The 16176-nt window shown below is 45.8% G+C and overlaps 1 protein-coding gene across 7 annotated transcripts in view; it reads right to left on the bottom strand.

Moving 5' to 3' along the window:
* SACS (sacsin molecular chaperone) overlaps positions 1-16176 on the bottom strand; it is an 81385-nt gene that overhangs the window by 13085 nt on the left and 52124 nt on the right. For 4 of the 7 annotated variants that reach the window (XM_086329726.1, XM_086329730.1, XM_086329727.1 and 1 more), the window contains 4 exons: positions 14925-15071; positions 11476-12958; positions 10872-10963; positions 3478-3504 (listed from right to left, as the gene is read on the bottom strand). In XM_086329726.1, coding sequence (XP_086185852.1) covers positions 3478-3504; positions 10872-10963; positions 11476-12958; positions 14925-15071 — 1749 coding nt within the window. The remainder of the gene's footprint in view (positions 1-3477; positions 3505-10871; positions 10964-11475; positions 12959-14924; positions 15072-16176) is intronic. The other 3 variants (XM_086329728.1, XM_086329732.1, XM_086329729.1) reach the window with 1 other exon arrangement.

The following is a 16176-nucleotide window of genomic DNA, read 5'->3' as shown; positions in this document are numbered from 1 at the left end:
ATAAATTTTATTTATTTTATTTGGCTGCATCAGGTGTTGGCTGCGACACACAGGATCTTCAGTCTTCACTGAAGCATGTGGGACCTTTAGTTTGTAGCAAGTGTGATCTAGTTCCCCGGCCAGGGATTGAGCCAAGCCTCCTGCATTGGGAGCACGAGTCTCAGCCACTGGACCACCAGGAAAGCCCCTGGAAAGTGCTTATTTTAAATAAATACATAGAATGCATTTACATGCATTTTAAAAATTACCCTATAGTATCACACAAATGGAATCAACATGGAAAATAATTTTTAGTGGTGATTTGATCACAAATAAGACCATCAAAGAAAATGTAAATAAAGCTTAAAGAAGCCTCATTTTATTTAAGAATAATTTATAAGCAGGCCCTGTAAGAATTTTTCTTTGTGGTGCTCCCAGGAGCCAAGCAGCTGAAAGGATAAAGTGAGGCTCCAGGTGAGAGTATGGGGACTGGTGTCCCTGTCCTAGCTGACCCAGGCTGTAGGAACTGAGGCCGCCAGGAGCCTGGAGCTTCCTGTCTACCACGACTGGACATTTGAGAAGAGGGGGCTAGCACGGCCTCTCTGGGACTTGAGGGCTCACTGGAGAGAGGAAGGGGCCGAGGTTACAGCTCTGAGATGCTCTGTGCATGTCCAGGCAGGGAGCACAGCCACGACCCTCCGAGGCAGAGTTTCACTTGTGCTTATCACCCAGGAAAGGGCATTCTTCTGGACTCTGGCCTTGGCAGCAATGCTTCAGGGATAAGCAACAGGGCACAGGGGCCAGCTGTGATGGCATCCTTTCCCCACCAGGTAGCTGCACCCTGGGACGGTTGATAAACCAGGAGGCTAGTAAGGTTTTCTCTGGGGAAAAAACATGTTTGCTGATTTTCAGCCACTGGTCTAGAAGATAACATTTTATTTCTAAGCACAGTTTGTGTTTCTGTGTATTTGTCTACAATACCAGGGATAATAAAATTTTAAAATAACATGATATACCTGTGGGTATATATTTGCCTATACAGGGAAATAAAAAGCATCTCAAATTCAATCTTATGCAAACTAACATTCCATTTTCTCCCTAGCATACATATAATATCTAGACTCTGGAAAGACTAATTTTGGAAAAAAATATAAAAAGGGGAACACCTCAAGCCCCTTGAAATTTTGTCCATCAATATCTGTTAACCAGGGAAGGACACTCTTATTTCACAGACTCACATACCAGGGAGATGGCCTTAACTTCTACCAAGAAGATTCTCTCTCATGTTACAATAAGACATTTAAAATTACTGCCACAGAAGTTTAAGCAAGGACACACTTCTGCAACTGTTGAAGACACCAATACCCATGTCCTAATTATTGTCAGTTTCTACACTATGTGACATAGGCTGAGTCAGGCAGTAGTGTTTAAGAAGTCACAAAATCTTGTCTATAGTCTGACTAGCACAGCCTCCTTGGTCTGTGAGTCCCATTAAAATATTATTTTTTAATTCATTTTTAATTTTCTGAAAAATGCTTACTGAATTATCTATAATAGAATATCCAAATCACAAGGCAAGGATATAATATCAAAGATACAAAAAAAGAGTTAGAAATTAAAATTCAGAACACTCAAAAAACAGAAAAACCAAATGTGCAGCACGCTGTGTTCCATGTTAATAACTGCCACCCAACATGCACTCTGCAGAAAATCCTGTCCAATAACCTTGCATGAAATTCAGCAGCCTATAAGCCACATACCTACCTTCAGGACAGCTGTCTAGTATCGATGTGCAAATAAAATGTCAATGATACGCACACACCACATGTAACATGCGACCGTGTGCGCCACGTGTAACATGTGATTCACGTGTACACCACACATAATGTGATTGCACACACCACATGTAACATGTGATTGACGCACACAGCACATGTAACATGCGATTAATGCCAGTCATGCTCTGATGAAACAAATCATAAAAAATAAAGGAGAGAGAAAATGTAGTAAGAGACAATTCTAAGCACAGAAGTCAATTAGACTTGGAGTTCTGATTTCTGTTTATTTTGTAGTTAAGCTTTCAGCTTTTTCCCTAAAGTATAAATGTTAACACAGAAAAATGTCTCCATGCCCTGGATTGGGGCACCCTTGAAATTGTGAAGCACCTCAACTGGTATCCATAAAATAGTTCAACAGCATTTATTGAATGACTTGTGCTTCTGTGGCCCTGCCTTTCGAATTATCAGCACTGTCAAAAGAGGTTAAGTATTTCGTGCCAGGCATGTTCCTAGAGAGAGAGTGTTTATCAGTTGTAACTATTCAGGAACAACTCTGCTCAGAGTGGTTTGTGCTTTCCTGTGGGTCAGCTCAAGGTAAAACCGTCAGCATGCTAAATCTATGGTTCAGCCCTCACTTTGAGGAAGATTTTCCATGTGGATGGAAACAGGATGCTACAGTCCACTTGAAAATAAGATGAGGTGCCAGTTAAACTGTAGGCCATCTGTCAGTCAAATCTTCAAAGGAAGAAAAAGGAAACAAAGGACAGAAAAGCAGCACACAGGGATGGAGAGGGCAGCTCGGTGGCCAGCCCGGTGCTCCCAGAGCTCTGCGAGGTCCCAGGGAAGCCTCCCTCTACTCCACAGGGCACCAGGCTGGCTCAGAACAGCACTGCAAGCAGACTTCTCAAGAAGTCGGCAGTGACACTGCAGTGCGGCCCTCGCTTCCATCCTGAACAGGAGACAGACGACAAGTCGGGCGGTGGCCGACGCCACCCAGAGCATCCCCTGCCCCGGGGCAGGCGGCTAACCATGCAGCCTGCTGACAACAAGACTCTGCCTTCCCCTCCTTAAAGATGTAGGAATACAGTCACGGTAGCTGTGAGGGATCAGCCACTTTTCCTACAAGCTAGAAAACAAGGTTAATACTTATATGAATTATCACTATAACAGTGACTTAGCTTCTAAATTAATTTTAGCTTCAAGGAATAGACTGACTCCAAATGTTTACTATAATGTTTACTATAAAAACAGTTTCTATAAAGCTAATCTCATATCCTGATTTTCCAAGGGAAACAGAAACTGGAGGAAAACAATACAAGTCTATCAAAATTTTTTATAAAAAGACAGTCAATAACTGACACTTCACGGACAGAGATCCTAGAATGGATGTCCCTCTGTCCATTTCAATCTCATCATATAACAAGTGTGGACACTCTCACCCTTCCATTAAATCCCACAGCTTAAACACCAATCTCAGCATAATTGTTTCATTTGAGACTAAATGTTCTATGAACTGAAACATGGCCTGATTGTGGCATGTGTAACAACCACCTATGTACTCTACTAGTATAGTTTCCTCTCTCCTTTAATTGTTAGCACCAGAAAATAATACTGATATAACTTCTAGCTACTGGGGTAAATGAAAAAACAGGATTCAAAGAATCAAATGAACAAAAACATCAGGCTGCAAATGAATACAACACTTAGTCAGTCATCATACCTGAGTATCCCCAGAGAAGTTGTTGTGCTAGAATATAATTAAATCCATTCTTAGAAAAAGCCGGAATTGTCACAGTTTTCACATAATGGCTACAGCAATTATTCTGAATCTTAAGATAGCACTGTTTTCAGAATCTTACACATCATTATGTAAAAGAAAAGCCATAAACAAACTCCAAACATAGCAGAATATACACTTAAGATTTAAGGATATACTTCAATATAATTGACCTAGGTTCGATTCCTGGGTCAGGAAGATCTGCTGGAGAAGGAATAGGCTACCCACTCCAGTTTTCTTGGGCTTCCCTTATGGCTCAGCTAGTAAAGAATCCACCTGCAATGCGGGAGACCTGGGTTAAATCCCTGGGTTGGGAAGATCTCCTGGAGAAGGGAAAGGCTACCCACTCCAATATTCTGGCCTGGAGAATTCCATGGACTGTATAGTCCATGGGGTTGCAAAGAGTTGGACACAGCTGAGCAACTTTCACTTTCAATATAAACTAAATCCAAATTATGAAGCATTCCTACCATGTGTCTGATTCAACTGCTTTTCTTCTACTTCCTCCAAAACCTATTTACCTGCTCTTCTAACTTCCAAGAGTCACCCATTTACTCAAGTAACTTAATACAGAAATAACCTAGACCTGTGATAGAAAAAACAAAACAACAGAATCTTCACCCCAACTCTGAAGCTCCAGATAGTCCTAAGTCCTTCAAGCTCTTTCAGCCTCAATGTCTCTGTCCCTCAGAGGAGGATTAAGGTGGAGAACAAATAAGACACAGAAGATATGCATTTGAAAAGAAATTCTGACTCACGGCCACACTACAGGCATCTGCCTGCTTGTATCCCCGTCCCCGCAGCTCCACCCCACCCAGCCCAGCAACGGAAGCTCAGCATCAGCCTATCAACCTGGCACTGGGAACATGAAAGAGACTAATGGGTGGCTTCCTAGTCTGTCTGGCCCCGGAAAACGGGGCTGTGATCAGGCAGAAAAGATTAAAAGGGTGGCGACAGACTTGAATGACACAGGTCTGTGCGGCCTGCAGGGGCAGGGGCGTGGGGGGGTGCGGGGGCAGGGATAGCACAGAGAGCCTCTCCCTGGAGGAGACTTGTGGGTTGAAGGCAAAGAGATGAACAGAAGCCTACAGGCAGGGTGCAGGAGAGTATTTTAAGCGAAGGGGACACTGTGTGCAGAAACACAGATGCACGAAAACCTGAATTCGTGTAAAAGAAAACTTTACCAAGTGTCCACCCTGAAGCGGGCACTGTGCCGCGCGGGGGTGACAAGCCTCACAGGGCTCTGCTCTCTCGGATGAAGGGAACTCTGGTCTCTTGAGGCCAGTCACGGGAGCCCCGCAGGCCACTCAAACAAGACCGGACCTGTCCAGAGTCAGGACACACACTGGAACCCATCAGCAGATGGTGATGAGATGAGATGAGCACAGCAGGGAGGAGGCCCTGGGGGCTCACAGCACAGCCGGAGAAGGGCGATGCAGAAATTCCATCCTCAGAGCCCAGAGACACGAGAACAAGGGTGGTGATGGTGCTGTGCTCACAAGGAAAGATCACACAAGAGGCGAGACAGATATATGGACACAAGATGAGGACTCGAGCAGGGAAAACGTGGACTTTGAGCTCCCTGAGGAGCTCCATGGACAGAATGACAACAGTGTTTCTCATTAGCCAGGTGTCATGTTAAACTACACGCTCTATGCACACCAGCTTATCTTCAGAGAAAGCCTGCCCAAACTAAAATATCACTGGAGAGGTTGTCAATAGCCTGCCTGATGGCATCATGCAAACTGGATAAAATTCAGCTGGCAGGCTGGGACTGCCTGCCATGCTCCACTCAACCCTTATTCTCATTTCATTACACTTGTAAGAAAGAAAGCAATCTTTCGTTTCATGTAGTTGAATCTCAAGCGCCCCAGATACACTTTTCTGGAAGGATGTCACTGATGAGGAAAGAGGTTCACAGAGATCAGGTAATTTGTTGAAGGTCACACAATGGAGGAATCAAGTCTGAGCCCAGATCTGTGCATTGACAGAGCCTGGGCCCATACCCACCACCCTGCACTGCACTGCGAGTCCTGAAACTGGGGACCAACAGAAGACATACAGACTACTACACGTGTGTGATCAAGGGACCTGGGTGAACAAGGAGGCCCAAAGACCATAAGGAGTTTCTGAACTGACCCCCATTAAGGGGTCAACTAAGGAACAGAAATTCACAAATAATTCTTAAAAGCAGCCAAAGAAGTATCAGGACAACGAGAGAACCGGGGAATTAAAGATGAGTGACCAGTAGGAGCAAAGCCTCAGGGGGACCAGGTAAGAAGAACAAAACAATTTCACTGGATTTAATAATTTTTAAAAAGTCATTAACTGGTGATCTCAGTCAGGCAATTTTATTGCACTGAATGAAAAGTGCGTCTGCAGAGACAGCAGATGGTGAGCAAGTGTAGACGACAAGCACATGCCACTCCCCCGGATGCTGGACTACACAGAAAGAAAACCAAAGTCAAGGTTGGCTTTGTTTCCCCCAAATGGAGAAGACTCTGTGGATGACAACAAACTGTGGAAAATTCTTAAAGAGATGGGAATACCAGACCACCTGACCTGCCTCCTGAGAAATCTGTAACCAGGTCAGGAAGCAACAGTTAGCACTGGACATGGAACAACAGACTGGTTCCAAATAGGGAAAGGAGTACATCAAGGCTATATATTGTCACCCTGCTTATTTAACTTATATGCAAAGTACATCATGAGAAATGCCAGGCTGGATGAAGCACAAGCTGGAATCAAGATTGCTGGGATGAACATCAATAACCTCAGATATACAGATGACATCACCCTTAAGGCAGAAAATGAAGAAGAACTAAAGAGCTTCTTGATGAAAGTGAAAGAGGAGAGTGAATAAGTTGGCTTAAAACTCAACATTCAGAAAACTAAGATCATGGCATCTGGTCCCATCACTTCATGGCAAATAGATGGGGAAACAATGGAAACAGTGAGAGACTTTATTTTTTGGGTTCCAAAATCACTGCAGATGGTGATTGCAGCCATGAAATTAAAAGATGCTTTCTCCTTCGAGGAAAAGTTATGACCAAAGTTGACAGCATATTAAAAAGGAGAGACATTACTTTGCCAACAAAGGTCTGTCTAGTTAAAGCTGTGGTTTTTCCAGTAGTCATGTATAGATGTTGGACTATAAAGAAAGCTGAGCACCAAAGAACTGATGCTTTTGAACTGTGGTGTTGGAGAAGACTCTTGAGAGTCCCTTGGACAGCAAGGAGATCCAACCAGTCCATCCTAAAGGAAATCAGTCCTGAATATTCATTGGAAGGACTCATGCTGAAGCTGAAACTTCAATACTTTGGCGACCTGATGCGAAGAACTGACTCATTTGAAAAGACCCTGATGCTGGGAAAGATTGAAGGCAGGAGGAGAAGGGGATGACAGAGGATGAGATGGCTGGATAGCATCACCGACTCAGTGAACATGAGTTTGAGTAGGCTCTTGGAGTTGGTGGTGGACAGGGAAGCCTGGCGTGCTACAGTCCATGAAGTCACAAAGAATCAGACACGACTGAGCTACTTAACTGGCTGACTGAACTGAAGTGTACAACTGCAAATGAGAGGCAACAGAGTTAAATAGTGAGAGTACAGTCAGTACCACAGTACTTAGCTGAGGATTTTACAGTGAAACAAGTGGAAGATAAAACTTCCACATGATGAGGTATTTTGTTGGGGCTACTCCCACTGCCAAAGAAAACACTTCCCATGCAACTGTGTGCAGCTGTACTTCCAAATGTGGCCAATCAGATTTTACTTACATTTAGGAAAGAGAAGCCCATGGTGCTTTGTGTCAGCAAAAGGATCACATAATCGGTTTTTGCAGCCGAAAAGATCCACTGACGTTTCACGTCTGTGACGTTCCCACCATAGGAAGGGAGCCCCAGAGATGCAGCCCTCTTGGCCTCTCTTCTCATACTCCTGCCCCACACACCAGAAAGAAGACTGGCTCATTGACTGCTCAGTGTAGGAAGAAACGCCTGCCCCTGCCCAGGGGGACGCCCGGGGTAGCTCCCGCAGCTCCGCAGTGCAGGGCGGGCCAGGAAGGAAGTCGAGGTCCCCAATGCTGCCTGTGACCAGCCTGGTAAGCTCGTCCATCTCACCCTAGAGGTCACAGTACAGGCCCACAGCATGCCCTAAGCCACACCCCCAAGACCAGGGTCACCGCAGTGACGTAGGGCTGACCAGTAAGGTCTACCAACTGGTTCCTCTCTGGGTCTTCCTTCACCAACTGGGGTCCCAGGAAAGGAAAGCAAAGGGGTCATTACTGAGTCCCCACTGGCCCTACACCATAATGCTCCCCAAGCAGTAAATCTGTTCTTGGGGATAAAGTGACATCAAAAATACATTTCTGTCTAGAACTAATGGTACAAAACAACAGGGAGGATGCCCAGGAGGCAGTCCCTTCACCAAGTGGCCAGATAAAGAAACCAGAAAGGCTAGAGACCAGGATGATTAAATAATCACAAGGGTGGCAGGCTAATACTAATACTTAAATCCAGATAAGTGACAGTGAAGACAACTCCTGAGATAACTAGCTGCACATCACGGGTGACAATAACAGCAAAGACATCCCTTCTAGTGTAAAACCAGGAACCAGAGATAAAACACAGAGTCTGCAGATGATTCCAAAATAACAAATCAGAACTCATAGTAGATGAGAAAACGAGAACACACACAGAGTGGGAAGACTCAGCTTTACAAAGACGTCAAATTACTGAGTTAACAGTAGATAAATGTAACTCATCCCAAAAATATTACGATAGGTCCCCATTCATGCAAGGCTAGAGAAGAGGTTGTGGCCACGCCCTGTGCCACAGAGTACTTGAAAATTCGAAGTAAGACCAACATTATCCTGCTGGTCTTCTACCCTTTGAGTCTGATTTGATTCTGAATAATTTTCAACTGATTTTCAACTCCCTATCTACCTCAGAAACTAATGCACATGAACAAAAATTCTCTCTTCAAAACAAAGTGAAACCACACAATGAAATAGCACTGCTGTGAGAAAGAACGGTCTGCAACTGCAGACACCAAGCTGGATCCCAAATTCAGGGCCAGTGACCGCAGCAGACTGTGTGCACATGGATTCCCTCCACAGGAAGCACAGGAAGCCCTGAGTCCATCTGTGCTGTCGAGAGTCAGGGTCACAGTTGCCCTTGGGTGGCCAGGACTATCTCAGAGAGGCAGCCAGTCTTCTGGTTCTGATCTGGGTGTGTTCAGCTTATAAAATTCCACTAGACCTATACGTCAAGGCTGTATATTGCCACCCTGTTTATTTAACTTATATACAGAGTACATCATGAGAAACGCTGGACTGGAAGAAACACAAGCTGGAATCAAGATTGCCGGGAGAAATATCAATAACCTCAGATATGCAGATGATACCACCCTTATGGCAGACAGTGAAGAGGAACTAAAAAGCCTCTTGATGAAAGTGAAAGAGGAGAGTGAAAAAGTTGGCTTAAAGCTCAACATTCAGAAAACGAAGATCATGGCATCCAGTCCCATCACTTCAGGGGAAATAGATGGGGAAACAGTGGAAACAGTGTCAGACTTTATTTTTCTGGGCTCCAAAATCACTGCAGATGGTGACTGCAGCCACGAAATTAAAAGACGCTTACTCCTTGGAAGGAAAGTTATGACCAACCTAGATACCATAATCAAAAGCAGAGACATTACTTTGCCAACAAAGTTTCGTCTAGTCAAGGCTATGGTTTTTCCTGTGGTCATTTATGGATGTGAGAGTTGGACTGTGAAGAAAGCTGAGGGCCGAAGAACTGATGCTTTTGAACTGTGGTGTTGGAGAAGACTCTTGAGAGTCCCTTGGACTGCAAGGAGATCCAACCAGTCCATTCTGAAAGAGATCAGCCCTGGGATTTCTTTGGAAGGAATGATGCTAAAGCTGAAACTCCAGTACTTTGGCTACCTCATGCGAAGAGTTGACTCATTGGAAAAGACTCTGATGCTGGGAGGGATTGGGGGCAAGTGGAAAAGGGGACGACAGAGGATGAGATGGCTGGATGGCATCACTGACTCGATGGACGTGAGTCTGAGTGAACTCCGGGAGTTGGTGATGGACAGGGAGGCCTGGCGTGCTGCGATTCATGGGGTCGCAAAGAGTCAGTCACGACTGAGTGACTGATCTGATCTGATCTGATGTATAAGATAAGTATACTTTTCTGTGTGTACATCGTATTGCACTATAATGTTTTACATAAGAAGATAATAGAGAACTTGGGAAGTAAGAACTTGGAAAACTTTGGAGCAGAGAACGGCAGAGTCATAGGAAAGAATCCACATTAAGACTCCTCACAAGGCTCCTCTAAAGCTCCTGACACAGGCAACAGCAGCGTCCGGACGCCCTCCGGCTCACACCGCATTGCCCACAGCCTCCCTGCGCTCCATCCTGAATCAGCACCCCAAACCCCAACTCCTTTTGCTTCCATTTACAGGAATGAAGGTGCATGACCATTAGCAAGTTTTCCTTTAGCCATTACCTTTGAAAACAAACCAGCACACAGTACAAAAGACAGGTCACAAAGAGCACGCTTTACAACCTTACCTAGAACAAACCCAGAATTTTTCAGGCCGGTATCTAACTTTAAAAAAGTTCAATATCCTTCAATACAAAAAAAAAAAAAAGAGTGGCTGAAAGAATATAAACAAACAAACAAAAAAAATTCAGGCAACAGTCTTACAAAGGTGCTCACAGAAGTTGAAAGATAAGGTTAAACAGAACCATGGTGATTTTTCCCCCAATTATTCTGTCTTTTCCTAAAAAGTACTCCCGATAGAGGACACCCTTTCCTGCCTCGGCCCCCAGGAGTCCTCCCAACCCTGATGCACAGGTCTCTTCTCAACGTGTAGGTCCCCAAAGCCGCCCCAACACAACCATGTGGAACCCTGGAGGCAGGTGATGTAGGGGCAGAGCAGGCGGACCCCGTCTCCCCTTGCGTGTCCACCTAACCCACAGCAGCGCTCTCACCGCCACGTGGCCCACCAGGGAGGAGGCCGGGGGCAAAAAAGGGGAAAGAAATGGGGAAGCATGCAGGCCCGTGAGGCACTGTGCAGGGGTGAGGACCACTGCCATACCCGAACCCTAAACACAGGTTTCTAAACACAGGACCACCTTTGCATTCGGACAGACGTCAGCATCCACGACTGACACATCTCAAACCACGAGTACATGAGGTTGAACCACATGGGGCTGCTGACCAATAGGCAATTCCATACTCATTCAACTTAACAGGAAACACATAAATTGTTCACATTTTTATAATTACACTTATTTTTAAAAAGCTAAAATAGCTATAATACCTCGGGTTTGGGCAGCTTCCTTTAAAGCAGCTAGAAGGTGAGGCTTCAAGTTATCCAAAAGAAATCTTCCTTCAAGACCTGGGAAAAGGGACCTAAAAAGTGACAGAAATGCAGCAATTTTAAGTAGATAAGTTCAATGATATAATTTCAAGCCAGTTATATGTGCTCACTATTTTACCTAAATTATAAGGCACACCTCAATCACACGCAATCCTTGTAATCCAGTCCTATCCAGGTGTTGCTTTAAACCCTGAGGCAGCATGCAAACCCAGGGACAGCCCAGAATACCTTAGAGAAACATGCACTGTATTCCCTGAAATGTCAACAGGCATCCTGAGCTATAATTACCGAGTATTTTCGTGAATTTAATTTCATCAAAATAATTTCCTTTTGACTAACTTTAGTTATTACTAGCTCTTTGTAGCCATTCTTTTCTACGTTCTGTTATTAGAATTTCCAGGAACAACAACGGCTTGGACCGCTTTTTAACGCGTAAACATCTGGAGGCCCTTCCACCTTAGAAAGTAATGGTGTGTTCTTTCTAACGGAGCAGCTCTGCAGAGCCCCCTAAGGCCGCACGCACACCGACGTGTGCCCCGCCTACCTGGGGTGCTCATCTGAGGCAATGTAGATCACGTCCTGGTCGCAGGCGGACGAGGAGAAGGGGACGAAGGCCCCGCTCTGCAGCGGCAGCAGCTCCAGCCCCAGCAGCTCGCTGTAGGCCTGGTCGGAGAGCACGAACTCCAGCAGATGCAGCCTCTCCGGCGCACTCGCGCCGCCCAGGCCCACCTTCCGCAGCACCTGCCGGGTCCACGCAGGTGTCACCTGCGTCAGCGGCCCGGCGCTGGAGGCCATGAGCTCCGCGGCGGCAGCCAGGTGGGCCGGGACCCGGACCACCTCCTTCCCCGAGCGCTGCAGGAAGCGGAGCACGGCCGGGGCGTAGTCCAGGCCCTCGTCCAGGTCCGAGAAGCATGCCTGCTCCAGGGGGACCCAGTGGCCGCCCAGGGAGGGCAGCACCTCGTGCTGGAAGAGCTCCTGGAACAGCGGCTCCAGCGCCGGCCGCCAGGGCAGCTTGACCTGAGCAGCGTCGGGCCACAGCCCGTAGACCCCGGCCACCGAGAGCGGCAGCCCAGGGCTGCAGCCGGCCCGCAGGCGGGCGACGGCGTCGAGGATGAGGGCGGCGTAGGCCCTGGGCACCACACTCAGCACGAGCAGCTCGTTCCACACAGCGGCCGGGTCCCTCCACTGGTCCAGCTCCCGCCACTTGATGCTCCTGCGGTTGTCCGTCAGGCCGAAGAAGCCACTGACGTGGACCGGGAGCCCAGTCCGGCTCTCCTCTCCCGGCGGTAAGGGGAGGAAGCAGAAGGCTTTCCCTGAGAATCCAGCCGCCCCGTGCTCCTCAGCCAGACCCGGCAGGGGCGTGGCGATGCCGATGACAGGGACGAAGCGCAGCTCGTCTGCCAGCGCGTCCAGCTGCGCGCTAAGGCCCCGGCCTCCCACGCTGTTGCACACCAGCCAAGATGTTTCCCGGGCGCCCTGGGCGTCCCCGTCCTCCAGGACGATGCTCACCGGGTACGTGACGCACGTGACGCCGCCGCTGGGCACCCGCTCACAGTAATCACTGAGGGCGGCCCCCAGCGCCTCCACCGCCCCTGGCCGCTCTGGCGCTGGCGCTGCTGGCTCGCGAGCCGTCACTCTGAAGACCAGCTTCTCTGAGCCGTCGGCCTCGCGGACGTGCAGAGACACGTCCTGCACATTCTTCAGGAAGAGCAGCACCGTGTCCGAGTCCGCTTGGAAGGACTCAAACAGCTCCAGTACCTTTTGCTTGTTGTAGAGGGTCCCGCTGAGCTGGGAGGGCTGCCGCCGAAGCGGGAAACGGAAGAACGTCCCAGGGAAGCTGCCCTTCACAAACGTCTCCTTGGTGCTTCCAAAAAGGCCAATAAACGGCGCAAACTGGTCTGAAAGCTCGCTAATTTCTTTGCTGTCATCTCTGAGATTCCAACACTGGCCTGATTCATGTGGACCGAAAAGTGTCTGATGAGGATCTAACATGCCAATCTGGTCACCACTAAAGATGCAAGGAACATCTGCAAAGGAAAATTCAAGTTACCATCAACTCTGACCTATACCGACACTGATAATCACAATTACACTACACAGTTACACACGGAGAAGCATGAGCCACAGAAGGATTCTAAATAGAGTTATCTAAAAATGAACTAAGTCTTGCTTTGGAAACACAATTCTTTGAATGCAAAAAATGATTTCTCTTTAGATTCAAAAAGCACCAGGTATTGAGAGGGTTTAAGTGATTATTGTGAAAACCTAAGATGTATCTTCAAGCATTTACTAAATTAATTAAAATATATAAGGAATATTTGGATATTTACACTCTCCCTAGAGCCTTGTGAACCCAACTAAACAGAACAGAATTGTAGCCTGTGTGCAAAATAAAATTTCAACCACAGATTTTCTGAGAGAATAAGAAAGAACAAGTGATCTCAAGCATGCGTCCCAGAGCGAGTCTGAAATGGACAGTAACTTGAGGACCTAACCTTCACACAAGACCTCTATGGGGTCCACCCATGACACGCAGGGTCACCGACTACAGGCTTAGGCACCACAAGCACCAAATCCTGAGCTCTGGGGTATTTTTAGTAGGCAATGTTACGTCCACCAGCCCACCACCACGTCCAGTCAACAAGGCTGGTCCACAGCCCCTCATTGTCCACAGTCCCTTCTGCACTCCCATTACTGAAACTATGTCAGGGAGAAGACTGGTGGCTGGAGAGCAGAACTCATGACCTTGGAAAGTCCTTGGATTAGAGGTCAGCACCCAGGGAACCCATCCCACATAAGTGTGCTGGTTCTCAGACAGGGAACAAACCCACAGTGAGAGCAGATACCTGCCGCCAGGGGACTCTCTGGACAATACATCCCTGACAACAGGCTCTACACTTATGCAATGCACAAGTGTGTCCCCATAAAATTTAAAAACCACTGCATGTCACAGATGTGAGGAATAACTCACAAATAGTTGAACACATGACTATTAATATTCACATAATTGTTATATAACATAATGACTTCATCAGTTTTATTATATAATACATAATATACTTAACACAATACTATACATTATAACACTGTAAATGCAATTTTAAAAATAGATTTGCTAAAAATGGGCCATGGTGAGGATGCTTCTGCGTCCCACTTGCTCAGGGCAGTCCCAATTCGGGCCAGTGGCCAAGAATAATATCACTTCTTAACCCTCAGGACTACCCCAGTTTGGGTGATCAATTAATGTTATTCTAACAACAGCTAGAACTCTGCCAGCGCAGCCCCTTCTTCTCCTGCAAGTTCAAAATGCAAAAACAGTTCCAAATTAAGCCATAACTGGTGCTTATTTCATTAAAAAGTTTTATCTCAAAACCACAGTAAATACTAAGAACTCTGGTTCCAGAAGAACAGCCCTAAAAATTATAAGTATTTCCTAGTGTAACTGAATCAGAAACCTCATATTCTTTCTAGATTCCAAACATGACTTCAAAGTAATCATCAAAATACTCAAGTTTAAGAAGAGCAAAATTTCTATAGGGAAAGTGAGAAATCAGATCATTTTAAAGTTCTCTTCTGTGTCAGTTACGTACCATTGGATATTATATTTCCTTCTTCCTGTTATTTAAAAATATGTATAAGAAAATCTGTGAAAACCAGTTTGCCTGACTCAAAAATTTGCAGTGCAAAAGTTTTTAGAGTAACAATTTTGTATAGGCTTTCAACTGCTGATGTAGTAGGCTTTCAGCTGCTGATGTAAAGTCTCAAACTTCACATAAAGTAATTGACTATACTACATTGATTCCACCGGAAATGATGACATTAACTTTTGCATCACACGATGAAGATTTGATATGGTTACCAAGATAACTAGAGAAAACACAAGACACACTGAAATTTCATTGGCATTCAATAGTCTCTGAAGTTTACCCAATAATATACAAAGCAGAGGCTAAAATAACTTTGAATCTCAAGACTGAAAAGCAAATACCACACCTGTGATATGATAGACAGAATTGAAGCCAATTCCAAATCTTCCAACCTTCAAAGGGTCGTCCTTCTTCCTGCTCCGCGCTATTTCCTGAATGCCGTGCCAGTCCTCCGGGGTGAACACCGCATTGTTGTACACATAGAGAGCAGGCCCTGGGGTCAAGATGCACAGGAAGGGGCTGAGAAAGAAGGGAGCTTGGACACTCACTTCTCCTATGCAAACTCCCTCTATGTAATAATGCTTATTTGATGAAAAGACAGAAAGAACTGAAAACAGTGACTGATCCAGTATCACCGTTTGGTTGCTCTCCCAATAAAAACAGTATTGTTGACCCAAAATCCAAAGAGGAAAAATTATAGTGCTTAGATACTGAAAACACAGCACAAACAAGAAAATTAATCACAGTGTACTACTTTGTAAAACTTGACCCTAACATATTTACTTATATATTTTTGTAAATGGAATTACCTATAAATGTACTGAGAAGACTAAAGAAACCATGTTAAAATAATGCTTTTCACGTGCCTATGAATTCAAGCACAGATATGGGGATGCTGGTTATAATCTATGTTACAAAAATGGCATGACTGTAAAATATCTGTAAAATAGTCAAAGTAGAGACATGAAAAACCCAAGCCTAAGAGGTTACTACAGGAAGGTTGACCACGTGGAGATCATGGTGTGTCCCACATAGCAGGAAGGGCGTGGGTGGGCTCTGGGAGCCCCTGGCTTCTGGGAGCCCCTGCCCTTCCTTCACTTGTAGCTCCTAATTAACTACACCCTTTAAGTCCTTAGTAAAGTGAGAAACTGAGGAAATCTCTCATTTTTCTGCATTGGATCTCTCTCATCAGACACATTCTGAGTCTTCTGTCTTCTCATTATATAAAAGAAACAAAAACAAGTTGAACCCAAGAGTTCTCATCTACAACACTAAGCGTCCGTAAAGGGGAAAAAACGGTAATCCAAGAAGATGACACCAGCCAAGACACCACTCTTGTCTGAATGTGAGAAAAACCACTCACACACCATGAGCACAGAGCGCCCTCAATAGACGTTAGTTAAATAGATCACCAGCTTGAACATCTGGAAGTTCACGGTTCACGTATTGCTGAAGCCTGGCTTGGAGAATTTTGAGCATTACTTTACTAGCGTGTGAGATGAGTGCAATTGTGCGGTAGTTTGAGCACTCGTTGGCATTGCCTTTCTTTGGGATTGGAATGAAAACTGACCTTTTCCAGTCCTGTGGTCACTGCTGAG

Source organism: Bos grunniens, chromosome 12 (assembly GCF_055505025.1).
Source record: "Bos grunniens cultivar Pamir isolate PY7600 chromosome 12, Bosgru_T2T1.0, whole genome shotgun sequence".
Classification (NCBI taxonomy): Eukaryota; Metazoa; Chordata; class Mammalia; order Artiodactyla; family Bovidae; genus Bos; species Bos grunniens.
This window is presented reverse-complemented; position numbering and strand designations above follow the sequence as displayed.